This window comes from Archocentrus centrarchus, chromosome 10, assembly GCF_007364275.1.
Source record: "Archocentrus centrarchus isolate MPI-CPG fArcCen1 chromosome 10, fArcCen1, whole genome shotgun sequence".
Lineage (NCBI taxonomy): Eukaryota > Metazoa > Chordata > Actinopteri > Cichliformes > Cichlidae > Archocentrus > Archocentrus centrarchus.
In genome coordinates this window covers 32,200,553-32,215,331 of record NC_044355.1, presented here as the reverse complement: position 1 = coordinate 32,215,331, position 14,779 = coordinate 32,200,553, and the positions used below count along the sequence as shown (strand labels likewise).

Here is a 14,779-nt window from a genome sequence, read left to right as displayed (position 1 = left end):
CAACTTGCTCAAAAATTATTGTACAATTAACCTAGTAAATGAGAGAGAGAAGCGCCTCTGTTATATTTGCGACATCCAATATGGCGGCGCCGTTGACATGCGATTCAGCGCTCAGCGGGACGTCCAGCAGATTCGCCTGTTGCTGCCTGAAGCGATTGAATTTCATCGCCCTTACGTGGTCTCGCTGACTGTGCATGCTTCTTAAGAGTGTGTCTGTCTGTAAGTTTAGTTTGAGAAGTTTTATAATTTTGCTGTAAATGTGTGCTTGAATTTTTAGTTACTTTTATCATGAGAGGTCTTTTATTTAGATATCATGAAACGGAAACTGTACTTATTTCCGTTTCCGCTTTATGTCACCGTTGATCTTGGCAGCGACAGGTCCGGCTGTGCTGTGGGATCGCTGGTAGCGTGAGTTGGGCTAGAGTAACATTTAGAAAAAGCTATGGAAGACAAAGCACAGATACAAGAAGCGATTAAAATTCAAGGTGAAGTCGTTCGGAAATTAAAATCAGAGAAGGCGAGCAAAGATCAGGTCAGTCAGATTTACCTAAAATATTAATTATGATGTTAAGACAAATGAGTTACAGCGTGTAGCCATGCGTCTGCATTTAACTGATGGGTTGCTAGCCAGTCAGCAGCCCATTAGGTAAAATGTGTATCCTGCAACTAAGCGGACAACCGCAGTTTAACACTCGTTCTTGGGCCGCAGTTCTTGTCAGCAGCTGACTCAGTACTGACTCGGTTCTAATTTATATATTGTGTCAGTTCTAAAACGCGAGTGCTGCTACTTATTAAATGAACTTCTAATCACTTGGTTTTCCTAAATAACTGGAACGCGCTTGTAATGTAGAAAGCGACACCGGTTTTCATGTAAGATAGCAATGTGTCAAAAAAACAAAACAAAAATCGTGATGTGATCGCTGACAAAATATTCGCTAAATGCAGGTTTCAGGTAGAAGGAAACTGCTCATTCTTTTGGTTTCACCTGACAGGAACAGACTGAAAGTTAGCTGAAATGGAAAGCTACTGTAACAGTTCTGCGGTGTAACTGTCCGGCCTCCTTCATTCAGTTCAGTTAGCTAGCGAATGCTAACTTACATGTATTGACATATTAGCTAAACGAATTAGCAATAAGAGCAACACAATTATATTCTCACATTGGCTTTTTCTCCCCCCGATGGCACACTGCGTTAAAACACCGACTTTGAACGTCCTGTAAATTTATAAGGAGGGCTGATGCAATAATTTGCATTTGTTAACACAGTCGGATGTCAGAAAATCAGAGCCCGGGACCACTGAGAATATATAACTGATGTAATACTGTCTTTATTATTAGAGCACTGGAGCAGAGCGCTTAAGACATGTTCTAGGGACCAGTGTTTGTTCTAGCAGGTCAAAAATGCAGTTTTCCATTTATTCGGTAGATCATTTATTGAATTGAAAACGTCCCCTTTGTTTTATTCAGGAATCTCGTAGATTGAGGGCATTCCCTTTCAGTGAAGATACCTTTTCTGAATAGCTCAGACAGCAGCCTCATCATGTTTCTTTTCTCATTCCCAGTGACCTTTTTTGCTGTTCTTTATTTCTGTGTTTTATCTGAATCGTTTGCAGTTAGGTTTGGGTTTGAGTGTCACTCTGGAAAAGACACCATAGAAATTTTGTGTTTGTGTTAAACTAAAATGCTTGCTGATAGGTTGTGTTTGTTAGATGCAATAACGTTACAGGTTAAAGCAACAACAGCAGATATGTTAAGCAGCGGGCTGTGGGCATTAAGTTTAGTGTAAGACAGACCTCTCTGTGTGTCTCTGTATATGTTTGGGGGTTGGATGGGGGGGGCTGTTGGCTGCTATGATTGACTTGCTGCATCTCGTGTTCTATTCTCCTCACTGTGGTGATTATGATGCCCCACCCTCTCCTAGTGATAGGGTTGCTTACCACTTTTCTCCTGTTCTTCCTGCCTGACCCCGGGTGACCTTGGCCTGTCACGCTCTCATCACCACCATCATCACCATCATCTGCTTCACCATCTGGTTGATCCAACTCTCCTGGATGGCACTACACATCTACTGATTTAATGACACTGTAACTGGCTGCTGTATAACACTGGATGATGCTGCACTCGTGATGCACTCCTGAACTTTTTTTTGGTCCTACTTCTGGACTTTCTTTTTTTTTTTTTAATCCTTACATTGTTCCTGTGCTGTGGGATGACCATGCTGGGCACAATCTGTGTTCGTGCCTGCTCTGCTCTGGTGGGATTTCGGGCCACCACGTGTGTCCGATCTCTGCGCTCTTTCCCTGGGATCACTGTGGCTCAGGTAGACAGCTGCACATGTGTTTGACAAAATTTATTAATATGTTTCACGCTGAAGTTGGCAAAGGCAGTACAGAACCTCTGAACACTAAATCCTTGTGTTTTGTTCTGTGTCCTTTTGCATATTTCAGATTGATGAAGAAGTAGCTAAACTGCTGGAACTGAAGGCTCAATTAGGAGATGATGGCAAAAACCAGTTTGTCCTCAAAACACCAAAGGTAAGATTAGAGTGCAGTTGTGTTTAAGGAAATACACTTTTGTATTTATGGTGCTGTTTGTATAGAAAGGAAAGCAGACCCAGAGGGGGACCCACCTGGTTATCGGAAGAGGGATCCCCACAAAGTGTCCCATTGATGGGACCATCGCCACAGCACACAGTGAACCAAAATGGCGGCGCCAAGTGGTCGATTGCTAATTACAGTGAAATAACACTAAAGTTCTGATAACAAACAGGTAAAGTTCTCCGCCCAGTGCAAGAGGACAGCAGCCCAGCACATCACTGGGCAATCAGCTGCTGGCTAGAACACTGAGGCCTGGAATAATCAGTATCAGGACAAGACAAAGATGCCACAGGTTTAAAGCTTTTCTCACTATCTCAGCACGAATAGGAGAAAAAAGGCTATCAATGGCAAATTCACTGTTGCCTTATACTTCAATCACATGTCATTTGGATAAAAGCTTGCTGTGAGTGGAGGCAGGCATCGCCTTTGTTACCCATAGGTATGTCCATGAGACCTGGGCATTGCACTGCTGTAAGTGGCTGCATATTAAAGACATCATGGAATAAGAAATAATTGCTCTAGATGGTTTGTTAGCAAAGACCAGCTCAAAGAGCCACTATCATAGGAGTGGGTTACCAAATCAAACGCAGCTGTAGTACCAAAACTGTACCAAACTTCTTCTCACTGTGAGATCTGCTGCCTCTAACTACTTTCTAGACAAAAAAACCCCCCCTCTGAACTCTGATGACTTAGCACTTCAATATATCGTTAAAAACAATAAGTGACATTCACTGTAACTGTTGCTGCTGTTGCTGCGTGTACCCCTAAAGACAGAATTATTCTGCTGACAGGGAACAAGAGACTACAACCCCAAACAGATGGCAATCAGAGAGAAAGTCTTCAACACCATCATCCACTGCTTTAAACGACACGGAGCAGAGACCATCGACACACCTGTTTTTGAACTAAAGGTAGAATTTCACTCACTTTAACAAGTTTGCTTCTTGAAAAATAAATCTTAGGTCAAAAGCAAACATGGAAGTGAGCTGTTTCTCTGTTTGCCAAGGAAACATTGACTGGGAAGTATGGAGAAGATTCCAAGCTCATCTACGACCTCAAGGATCAAGGAGGAGAGCTGCTGTCCCTCAGATATGATCTCACTGTATCCTTCAGATACACACAGCCACCTGCACTGTTCTAATTTACCCATTTTCACAAAAACTGAGAAAGGAGTCGAAAGACTAGTGGAGGTATTCGACTGAACATTATATATGGATTGAATAATGCTGAATGAAAGGGGCTTGTTTTTAATCAAGTGCAGCTCATCAAACAGCTAAATTGGATCTCTTTTGCTGATAGAGGACTCAGTTACGTTAATCTGGAGCTACGGCGTGTGAAATAGTTGGTGATTAAATAAGATTTTGTAGTAAACGTAGTGATGAGTTCAGCACTGTTACGCTGTGGTGGTGTTGTTCTTGACCCGCCCTCTTTCAGGTACCCTTCGCCCGCTACCTTGCCATGAACAAGATAACCAACATCAAGCGCTACCACATCGCAAAGGTCTATCGCCGCGACAACCCAGCTATGACCCGCGGACGTTACCGAGAGTTTTACCAATGTGTGAGTCACCTGCAGATAGCGCAGTTGTGTGTCTCACTGTGGGAAAGGGTTCCCGTGTGACTTAGAAATCACAGGCTTAATATGTAAATAGTAAATGGACTGATTCTTACATAGTGCTTTTCTATTCTTAGCACTCGAACCACTTAATGTGTGTGTGTGTGTGTGTGTGTGTGTTTCAGGATTTTGACATAGCGGGGCAATATGACGCCATGATCCCAGATGCTGAGTGTCTAAAGATTGTATATGAGATCCTCAGTGAGCTGGACCTCGGAGACTTTCGTATTAAGGTTCGTCAGTTAGTTGAGCTGAATGTCACCATGGTGAGTAAGTGTCACTGTCTAACCACATCCTCCACATGCAGGTAAATGACAGACGCATCCTTGATGGGATGTTTGCTGTGTGCGGTGTTCCCGATGACAAGTTCCGCACCATCTGTTCAACAGTGGATAAACTGGACAAGGTATCTCATTTCCATATTCAATTAACCTAACCCTGGTACTTGTACCCATGAGAATGTTGGTGAGATGAATATGTGGGTTATTTATAGCTAAACACTCAGAAACCAGTTATGTGCAGGTGGAAGTGTCAGGTATCACGCTACTCTTATTTGTAGTGTTTCTTTGATTGAACTCGTTGTGACACCTCTGTAAATGTCTCCTTGGAACGAGCTGGTTTGTTTGCATTTGGCTGGACAGCATGAAAAAGTTCAGAAGGCAAAATGTTATGTGCCAACTGCTCGACAAGCACAGAGACGTGCACTGTGAGGTGAGATTAAAGGGTTGTGAGCAGGTTTTGTGTTCTGAGTTTTAAAATCAGCTGTAAGCACCACATCTTCACTGTTCCTGGTGTTCTAGGAGCCACACAGATTCTCAGCAGTGAAGGAGTATGTTACACACACACACACACTGACATGTACCTCAGTAAAACTGCCAAAGAAAACCATGAAGAAAAGGTATGGCAGCAATCAGCAGGACTGCTCCTTTGTGCACAGAGGAACAGGATGAGCACTGACAGAGCCGTTCAAAATGACCTCCAGCAGGCGGCTGGTGTGAATGTCTCTGACCAGACAATCAGAAACAGACTTCATCAGGGTAGCCTGAGGGCCTGACGTCCTCTGGGGGGCTCTGTGCTCACTGCCCGGCACCATGGAGCCCAGTTGGTATTTGCCATAGAATACCAGCATTGGCAGGTCCAGCACTGGCACCCTGTGCTTTTCACAGATGAGAGCAGGTTCACCCTGAGCACGTGTGACAGATGTTAATGGGTCTCTAGAAGCTGTGGAGAATGTTATGCTGCCTGCAACATTGTTCACCATGACTGGTTTGGTGGTAGGTCAGTGATGTGATCTGGTGAGGCATATCCATGGAGGGATGTACAGACCTCTACAGACTAGGCAATGGCACCCTGACTGCCATCAGGTGTTAAGATGAAGTCCTTGGACCTGTGCGGTCAGACCCTACGCTGGTGCAGTGGGTGCTGGTTTCCTACTGGTGCACAACAATGCCCGGCCTCAAGTGGTCAGAGTATGCAGGCAGTTCCTGGAGGGTGAAGGAATTGCTAACATTGACTGGCCCCCCACGCTCGCCTGACCTAAATCTAATAGAACTCCTCTGGGACATCATGTTTTGGCCCTTCTGACAGGCCAGGTTGTCCATATCTGCGAGGAGATCCCCCAGGATGCCTCTGTTGCCTCATTAGGAGCGCTGATGTCAGGCATGCATACAAGCATGTGGGGGCAATAAAAACTACAGAGTACCATTTTGAGTTGCTGCAATGAATTTTCAGCAAAATGTTCCAGCCTGCTTCATCATTTTTCACTTTGATTTTTGGACTGTCTTTGAATTCAGCCTCTGCAGGTCGATCATTTTCATCATCCGCTCATTCCGAACACCTCATCCAGTTCATATCCAGCATGATTTTTTTTCCCAATTGAGATTTGATGTGTTTTCTAATTGTTCCTAAAGCACGTCCTCATTCTGCTGCTTCTCTAGATGTCTTGGGAGGAGGTGAGGAAGGAGATGGTGAATGAAAAGGGCTTATCAGAGGAGGCTGCAGACCAAATCGGGGAGTATGTCAGCATGCAGGGTGAGACTGTCCTCTACATCCACACAAGAAGTGCGACCTGCTGATGAGTTTACCACAGGGATCCTCAACTCCAGGCCTGCAGGTTTTAGATGTGTCTCTGCTTCTGGGTCAAATATAGAAATCATTAGCAGGACTCTGGAGAACTTGACTGCATACTGAGGAGGTAATTCAGCCATTTGATTCAGGTGTGTTGGATCAGGGACACATCTAAAACCTGCAGGACACCGGACCTCGAGGCCTGGATTTGAGGATCTCCAGTTTATCACAGCAGTCAGAACCAGCTGTTATGTCTGTAGCACAAACAGCTGGAGAGCAAACTGTCAGCTGCTCAGTGGAGACATTTTCACTCACTTGACGAGAACATTAGCTCCTCTGTTTCTGTTTTGTTCCAGTATATTCTAAGCTTACAGTGTGTTCCTGCAGACAAACACAATATTAAACAGTTTAAATCATTTAAATGCTGCTTTCATCTTGCACAATTCTAGCAGAATAATAGAACAACATGTGCAGCACACAGACTCACTGTGTACTGGATGTAATGCAGGTGGGATGGACCTGGCTGAGCACCTCCTTCAGGACCAGAAAATGTCTCAGAGTAAGCAGGCCTGCAGTGGCCTTTCAGACATCAAGCTGCTCTTCAGCTACCTACAGCTTTTCCACATCACAGACAAGGTGAGACACTGATGTTCACACAGGCCTTAATTTTCTCTGGCACTGTCAAAGAATTCCAGCATATGATTTTAGATTTAACAGTAGATAATTGGATTTGGATTTTGCTTAGTTTTGTAGGTGTTCTGTAGCAATAGTATTGCTGCGTACAGTCATGGGGGAAAAAAGTAGAAGTAGAAGCCAGGTGCTGTTACTCATCAGCAAGGAGCTAAAGTTTGGCTTTGGATATGCAACTGGACAATGATCCCAAACACACCAGCAAATATTACAAAAGAGTGGCTGAAAAAGAAAAGAATCAAACTGTGCTGTGGCAGGAGCGTAACCCAATGATTACTACAAATTACTGCTTCTAAAGGTGGTTCTACAAGCTACTGAGTTTTTCACAGGACTGTATAGATTTATATAGCACCAAATCACAACAAACAGTCACTTCAGTGTGCTTTATATCATACGGTAACAACCCTAGAATAAAACCACAACAATCAGATGACCCCCAATGAGCACTTGGTAATTCTTGGCAACAGTGTCAGGAAAAACTCCCATTCAACAGAAAAAAAACCCCCCTAAATTCAAAGTGGTGTAGAAGCTTAGAGAGTTAAAGATGTGAGTGAAGATCTTGGGAAGCTCCAGCAGCCCGGGCCTATGGCAGCGTAATAAAGAGAGGGTTCAGAATCACCTGATCCAGCCATAACTATAAGCTTTATCAAAAAGGAAAGTTTTTAGCCTAATCTTAAAAACAGAGAGGGTGTCTGTCTCCCAAATCCAAATGGGAGCTGGTTCCACAGAAGAGGAGCCTGAAAGCTGAAGGCTCTGCCTCCCATGTGGGTTTTGGGGGGCAACCGGGTGGCTTAGTGGTGAAGCGGCCACATACAAATGCCGTATTGCGGTGCGGGCGGTGGGAGTTCGAGTCCCGGCCTGTTGTATCCTTCCCTCATTTCTTGTCTCTCTCCACTACGAATAAAGCTGCTGTGGCAAAAAGAAAAGAATCCTGTATTGGGGTGATGCGGTACTATGAGGTCTTTAATATAAGATAGGGCCTGATTATTCAAGCCTTGAAAATGTATTGTCTTCTAATAATACTACCTAAGGAAAGCATGTATAATGTAAATAGATTTACATGAACAAATTGTTGGATAGATATAATTCAAACGGTTGCAGTGCAGTTCCTGTGAAAACCTTCCTTTTCACAGGACTGTGTACATGCAGATATGATTAATCTGTTAATGGGTCAGAAAAAGAAAACAAGCTTTTGAGTGCTCAACCAGCACAAGAAACTGGTCCATTTAGCGTTTTACACTGTAGCTCAGCAAACTGTCTGCAGGCCTTTAAAATCTTAAGACGTTGAATTCATTCTCTAAAAACACTGCCTGCTGATCTTTGAAAATACTTACAAATGTTAAGGCATGGGAAGTAGGATGTAAATGGTAAATGGACCAGTACTTATGAAGCACTTTTCTACTCTGAGCACTCAAAGCACTTTTTACTACAGGCCTTATTCACACATTCATACAAGCTCTTCTTTCTATATCTAAGCACCTTATCTAACATACTCATGGGGGCAACTTGGGGTTCAGTATCTTGCCCAAGGGTACTTTGACATGCAGACTGGAGCAGCTGGGGATCAAACCACCAACCTTTCGATTAGATGACTCGCTCTGCGTTTTGAGCTTCCATTTTAGACAAAACGTGTTTTTTGCTTGTTTGTTTCCTCCTGCCTGGACTCAGGCTTTTTAAACTCTGTCTTCTTCAGGTGGTGTTTGACCTTAGTCTGGCCCGGGGTCTGGACTATTACACCGGAGTGATTTATGAGGCAGTGCTGACTCAGGCAGGCGTAGCCCCAGCCTCTAATGAAGCCCAGAATGGGGCAAATGCAGAAGAAAGCGTCAGCGTGGGCAGCGTGGCCGGAGGGGGCCGATACGACGGCCTGGTGGGCATGTTCGACCCCAAGGGCAGGAAAGTCCCCTGTGTGGGTGTCAGCATCGGCATAGAAAGGATCTTCTCCATCATGGAGCAGAAGGCTGAGGTAACGTCTCACCTGTTGTCTCTGAAATAAAGATGAAGCTGGAGCAGCTTTGCTTTTTTAGTGAATGATGAGTGAGCCCAGACAGTGACGGGGTTGTGTTGTTCAGGCCTCAGCACAGAAGGTGCGCACCACAGAGGTTCAGGTCATGGTAGCATCTGCTCAGAAGAACCTGCTGGAGGAGAGACTTCGACTCGTCACCGAGCTCTGGAATGCTGGCATCAAGGTAGGTGTGTGTATGTGTGCGCGCGCATGCGTGTGTCTGTTCTGTAATTTCTTCTTCTCTTGTCGTTCTTTTTGGTTTTTGCACAAGTTTTAAAACAAACAAGCACATTTTAGTGCAGGTCATCTCACCACACATCCAATTAGAAGAGACGGTTTCTCTGCTAGATGGGCTTTGGTATTAAAAAGTCTCCTGATGTTACCAGCACTACATTTAATGGTTAAATTAGTGTGGATCTCATCAGTGTAACAGTGAAGACTGTTGTTTACAGATTGAGATTATATTGTTTGCTTTTCCTGCCAACAGCATTAAATGCTGTTCTAAATCAACTAGCCTGAAGTGGAAGTGGGTAATAAGGCCCTCCCACAGTGAGTGCACAGATGTAGGCTGTGCACTCACTGTGGGAGGGTTAGGGTTAAACGCACTGAGATAAAAGCCACTGACATCGAGACAATTCAATTCAGTTTCATTTATATAGTGTCAAATCAAAACAGTCGCCTCTCAAGGCACTTTATATTGTAAGGTAAAGACCCTGCAAAGATTACAGGGAAAACCCAACAGCTGGCATGACCCCCTATGAGCAGCACTTGGTGACAGTGGGAAGGAAAAACTCCCTTTAACAGGAAGAAACCTCCAGCAGAACCAGGCTCAGGGAGGGGCAGTCATCTGCTGCAATGGGTTGGGGGTGAGGGAAGGGCGGGAGACAGGACTGTGGAAGAGCCAGAGATTAATAACTAATGATTAAATGCAGAGTGAAGTATAAACAGAGTGAAAAGAGGTGAATGAAAAAGAAACACTCATCATGGGAATCCGCCAGCAGCCTAGGCCTATAGCAGCATAACTAAGGGATGGTTCAGAGTCACCTGATCCAGCCCTAACTATAAGCTTGATCAAAATGGAAAGTTTTAAGCCTGATCTTAAAAATAGAGAGGGTGTTTGTCTCCTGAATCCAAACTGGGAGCTGGTTCCATGGAAGAGGAAGGCTCTGCCTCCCATTCTAGTCTTAAGTATCCCAGTATCCACAAGTAAGGCAGCAGTCTGAGAGCGAAGTGTTGAAGAAAGAAAGCTCCTTACTGTGTGTGGAGCAGGGTTATGATAGTTAACGAAAACGAACGAAATAACGAAAACTGAAATTGAAAAAACATTGTCGTTAACTGAAATAAATAAAAACTAAAATTAAAAGGAAAAAACGATAACTAACTAAAACTGTATTGTGAGTTTAAAAAACTAACTAAAACTAACTAAAATTATAGATAAAATGACCTTTTTCTTATTTGTCATTTTATTTGAAAGCCTTGTGGATTGATCATTTTTTCCGCTCTCCGAGTTGAAGCTCCCGTCGGGCAGCTGTGTGCGTGCGTGCGTGCGCGCGCGCGCGCGCTCACCGCGCTAGTCCGAAAGGTAATGGCAGCGGTCTGCCGAGAAAGCGGCAAAGTCCCTTAATGGAATTTTCTTTGAGTCCGATAATACAGATAGAAGCGCGTCTTGTTGTGAATGATGAAAAATGTATGGAACACGTCTCAGTGAGGAAAAAACACCAACATCAAAGTCCACCTGAGAAGCGCACACAAGGAAACCGCTCTGAACCCACGGAATCTGGCCTTCATATGACTACTCGTCGCTGCCACGCAGGCGCAACCGTTTCCGGCCACTTTACCAGTGAGAGAATAACAATCAGGAACAATCACTATAAGGACTCACAAATGTCAGCAAATTCCTGGAGGGAGCTGCTAAAACTGTCGAATGGACTCGAGGGAATAAAGAAAGTAAAAAAACAGGAACAGATATGTTTGCAGCCAAAAAACTGAGCACAAAGAGCGAGGACCAAAAGAAGTCCCAGCCGGCACCGCATATAAAACACCAGCACACGACCGTAAGGTAATGAACACACACAATCCAGCTACACAAGAATAAATACGGACATGAGGTCGGCCACATATCGAGCATCTAACCAAGCTAGCTCCAAAACAGAAGCTGTTGTTAATCTGCTGCACTGATGCTGAACTTTATTGTAGAGTTTACTGTAGAATTTACTGAGTTTGGGAGTTCATGTTTTTCTTTGTTTCTCCCTGTTGATGTTCATGTGTGTCCTTAATATTACACACATTTAACATATAGTGCTGCTGTCTTGTGAACAGTTGGTTGTTGAATATATTTCTTTAAACTGTATCTTTTGTTGAGTTTTTATTACACAATAGTCACTCTTGTACCTTGAATCTTGCACCTGACAAAGTATGAAAAACTAAAACTAATACTGAAACTAACGAAACTAAACTAAAACTAAGCAATAAACCCAAAATAAAAACTAATAAAAACGATCAAAACTGCTCTGAAAACTAATTAAAACTAACTGAATTAGAGAAAAAAAGTAAAAACTAACTAAAACTAAACGATAATGTAAAATCCAAAACTATTATAACCCTGGTGTGGAGGGTTTCACCCTAAATCCAACACTGACACTGTAGGACAGTGGAAGGAGCCACTATCCTGGATGAAAGATCTATGACTACATCACAAAGATGGACACAACTGATCATGTGCTTAGTGAATACCTCTGGCAGCAGGAACCCAAGAAAGAGGAGCAAGAACAGGAACCATCATAGAAGGACAGGCCCCTGCCTGGCATGTACCACCGGCAAATCAAGCAAAATCAGATCAACAAAGCAAGACCCCAAGTGCAGGCTGTGCAGAGATGCCCCTGACACTATCCACCACATAACAGCAGGGTGCAAGATGTAAGCAGGCAGGGCATACATGGAACAGCGTAACAAAGTGGCTGGTATAGTATACAGGAACATCTGTGCTGAGTATGACCTGGAAGGCCAGAGGTCAAAACAAGTTCTGGTTAAATGACAGCAGAACCAGTGAAGAGCACATCTTTCTCTCTCTGTGTGTGTGTGTGTGTGTGTGTGTGTGTGTGTGTGTGCGCGCAGGCAGAGGTGATGTACAAGAAAAACCCCAAACTGCTGAGTCAGCTGCAGCACTGTGAGGAAGCGGGCATCCCCCTTGTGGCTATATTAGGAGAGCAGGAGCTGAAAGATGGAGTGGTCAAACTGCGTGTGGTGGCAACCAGAGAGGAGGTGACTCATACAGATTGTGAACACACACACACACAAACTCACTGTAATACACACATGAAGCACTGCTAGGACATATTTGTTATAGCTAAATAAAACAGTTATCTTCCTGCTCCCCTCTGCTGTTTCTGCACAGGTGGATATATCCAGATCTGAGCTTATCAATGAGATCAGGAGGAGGACCTCGGAGGCCTAGCTGCTCCCCGGTGCGCTGCCATAACCCCACCCGCTTCATCTGATTGGCTCTAATTCTTGTGCAGAATTCCTTGCCCGGTCCACTACAGAACATGACAGACACACACACATACACACACACACACAAACACACACGTGGACTGGTGCTGTGCAGAGCATGTAGTGCTCGTGAACACAGCAGGAGGCTAACAGGGAGCATGCTGTCCATGTGAAAGTCTCATGTAACTTGCTGTCGGCGTTCATATTGTTCAATATCAAGCTCAGGTGATGAGGTCATAGATGTTAATCACACCAAAACAGTACACTATCAAAAATGACATACATACCTGTAGTGTCCGGGACCAAGGGTGAAAAACTGTTACACATTTACTTTCTACATGAATAGTTATGACTTACTGCAATTACAGTTCTTACTAAAATGCTCATTTTGGTCTGTATAAAATCTACTGTACTGCCAAATGTCTGGAATAAAGTATCCTTCATTTTGCTCTAAACTCGACGTCTGTATTTCTGCCTGTGAGAAAAGGTTGTAGCTTCCGCATCTGCAACAATGTGAAGGTCCACTCTCGTGCCTCGTCCCTGAGGCAGCAGCATGCTTACTACAACAGAGATACTCATCTGCAGTGTCTGCAACTGTCTTCATGCACATGTGTAAGCACTAATAATAGCACATTAATCTGTAAGGCCCTTATAGGGTGTCAGAGGTTTTCAGTCACATGGTTATAAGTAAAAGTTACTGAATATTTGGATGTTGCAGTATTTCTGCAGTGGTGCACTGTTCTCGGTTTGAAGCTCGTAGTCAGTTGGATCCTTGCTGAGTGGATTCCTCTGGGTACTCCACCTTCCTACAGTCCTGTACTAGTGCATCTCAAAAAATAATACTGAGATTTTAAAAAAAAAAATTTTTTTTTTTTAGTTTTTTTTAAATTGAGAAGGGTAAACTTGATGGCCACAACCTCCAGAGGATCGTCAAGGAAAGTTGATTGAAGAACTTGGGCATGATTCACAAGGAGTGGAGTGAGGACGGCTGCTCACTGATTCAAAGTCCTGGTTGGTCCACTGAGTTTTATCGTGTCCGAACATGGATGTATTCAAGCAGATTTTAGAGCATTTTATGCTTCCATCAGCTGGCAGTCTTTACAGGGATGCTGACTTCCTTTTTCACAAGGACATATCACCTGATTTCCATGGGCCAAAAGCTTTTGTCCTAACAAAGGCTTGAGATATTTTACTCAAATATAAAAGATATGAAAGTTTACATTTTTTAATTATAATTTTTGGGAAATGCTAATTTTTGACATGTACTAGTAGGTTAATTAGTACCGTATTTTTCGGACTATAAGCCGCTACTTTTTTCCCACGTTTTGAACCATGCGGCTTATAGCCCGGTGCGGCGTTTCTGTGGATTTTTCTTTAACCACCAGGGGGCTCTTTAGCAGGATATGAATCATGGGACGTCAAAGTTGGAAATCAAAGAAGAAAGCGCCAACAAGTGCTAGCAGCAGGCACAAAAGAGATTTTTTTCAAACTCCCTCATCATGGAAACCACAAAAAGAACTTCCTATGATGCCGCTTTTAAGTTGAGGGCTATCGACCTGGCACTACAGGAGGGAAATAGAGCCGCTGCACGTAAGCTCGGCGTGAACGAATCAATGGTTCGGCGTTGGAGACGGCAGCGGGAAGAACTCATTGAATGCCAAAAGACGAGAAAGGCTTTCAGAGGACATAAAAGCAGGTGGCCTGAACTTGAAGATGTTCTTGAGGATTGGGTAAACACTCAGAGGGCAGGCGGCCGAGGTGTATCCACCGTGCAAATCCGTCTGAAAGCCAAATCGATTGCCTGCCAAATGAATATTGACAATTTTAATGGAGGACCGTCATGGTGTTTCAGATTTATGAGAAGAAAGAACCTGTCCATCAGAGCACGGACAACTCTCTGTCAGCAACTTCCCCCGGACTACCAGGAAAAAGTTACAAATTTCCGACAATTTGTTGAAACAAAGATCGCGGAGAACGCCATCGGACCAGACAACATTATAAATATGGATGAAGTGCCATTGACATTTGATATGCCTCTGACCAAGACTGTAAACAAGACAGGTGCATCATCCATTTTGGTGAAAACCACCGGACACGAGAGGACACATTTCACCTGTGTCCTGGGCTGCACCGCGTCTGGGAAAAAGCTCCCCCCGATGGTGATTTTTAAGCGCAAAACTATGCCGAAAGACCAACTCCCGAAGGACATTGTAGTTAAAGTCAACCAGAAAGGATGGATGGTAGAAAATCTGATGATGGACTGGTTAACGGAGTGCTACGGAAAGCGCCCAGGAGGATTTTTTCACCGGAAAAAAG

At 43.9% G+C, this 14,779-nt stretch overlaps 1 protein-coding gene across 2 annotated transcripts; it reads left to right on the top strand.

The window, feature by feature from the left end:
- The first annotated feature begins 352 nt into the window (after window positions 1-352).
- Window positions 353-12,918, top strand: hars (histidyl-tRNA synthetase). 2 transcript variants are annotated; one of them, XM_030740094.1, is made up of 14 exons: window positions 393-532; window positions 1,920-2,318; window positions 2,446-2,532; window positions 3,387-3,506; window positions 3,602-3,697; window positions 4,030-4,155; window positions 4,335-4,442; window positions 4,517-4,615; window positions 6,147-6,240; window positions 6,785-6,912; window positions 8,660-8,932; window positions 9,039-9,155; window positions 12,086-12,232; window positions 12,366-12,918. In XM_030740094.1, exons 2-14 carry the CDS (start codon window positions 2,208-2,210, stop codon window positions 12,423-12,425), a joined length of 1,566 nt encoding a protein of 521 aa, XP_030595954.1. In that variant the 5' UTR covers window positions 393-532; window positions 1,920-2,207; the 3' UTR covers window positions 12,426-12,918. The 2 variants fall into 2 exon arrangements, with proteins under 2 accessions (XP_030595955.1, XP_030595954.1); XM_030740095.1 differs by lacking the exon at window positions 1,920-2,318 and having other exon boundaries at window positions 353-532.
- Window positions 12,919-14,779: the final 1,861 nt, after the last annotated feature.

Coding starts and splice junctions, on each gene's coding strand:
- hars (XM_030740094.1), top strand. CDS start 2,208: ATGACCATGCTGGGCACAATCTGTGTTCGTGCCTGCTCTGCTCTGGTG. Junction 6,241..6,784: donor GGAGTATGTCAGCATGCAGG/GTGAGACTGTCC, acceptor GATGTAATGCAG/GTGGGATGGACCTGGCTGAG. Junction 6,913..8,659: donor TTTTCCACATCACAGACAAG/GTGAGACACTGA, acceptor TGTCTTCTTCAG/GTGGTGTTTGACCTTAGTCT.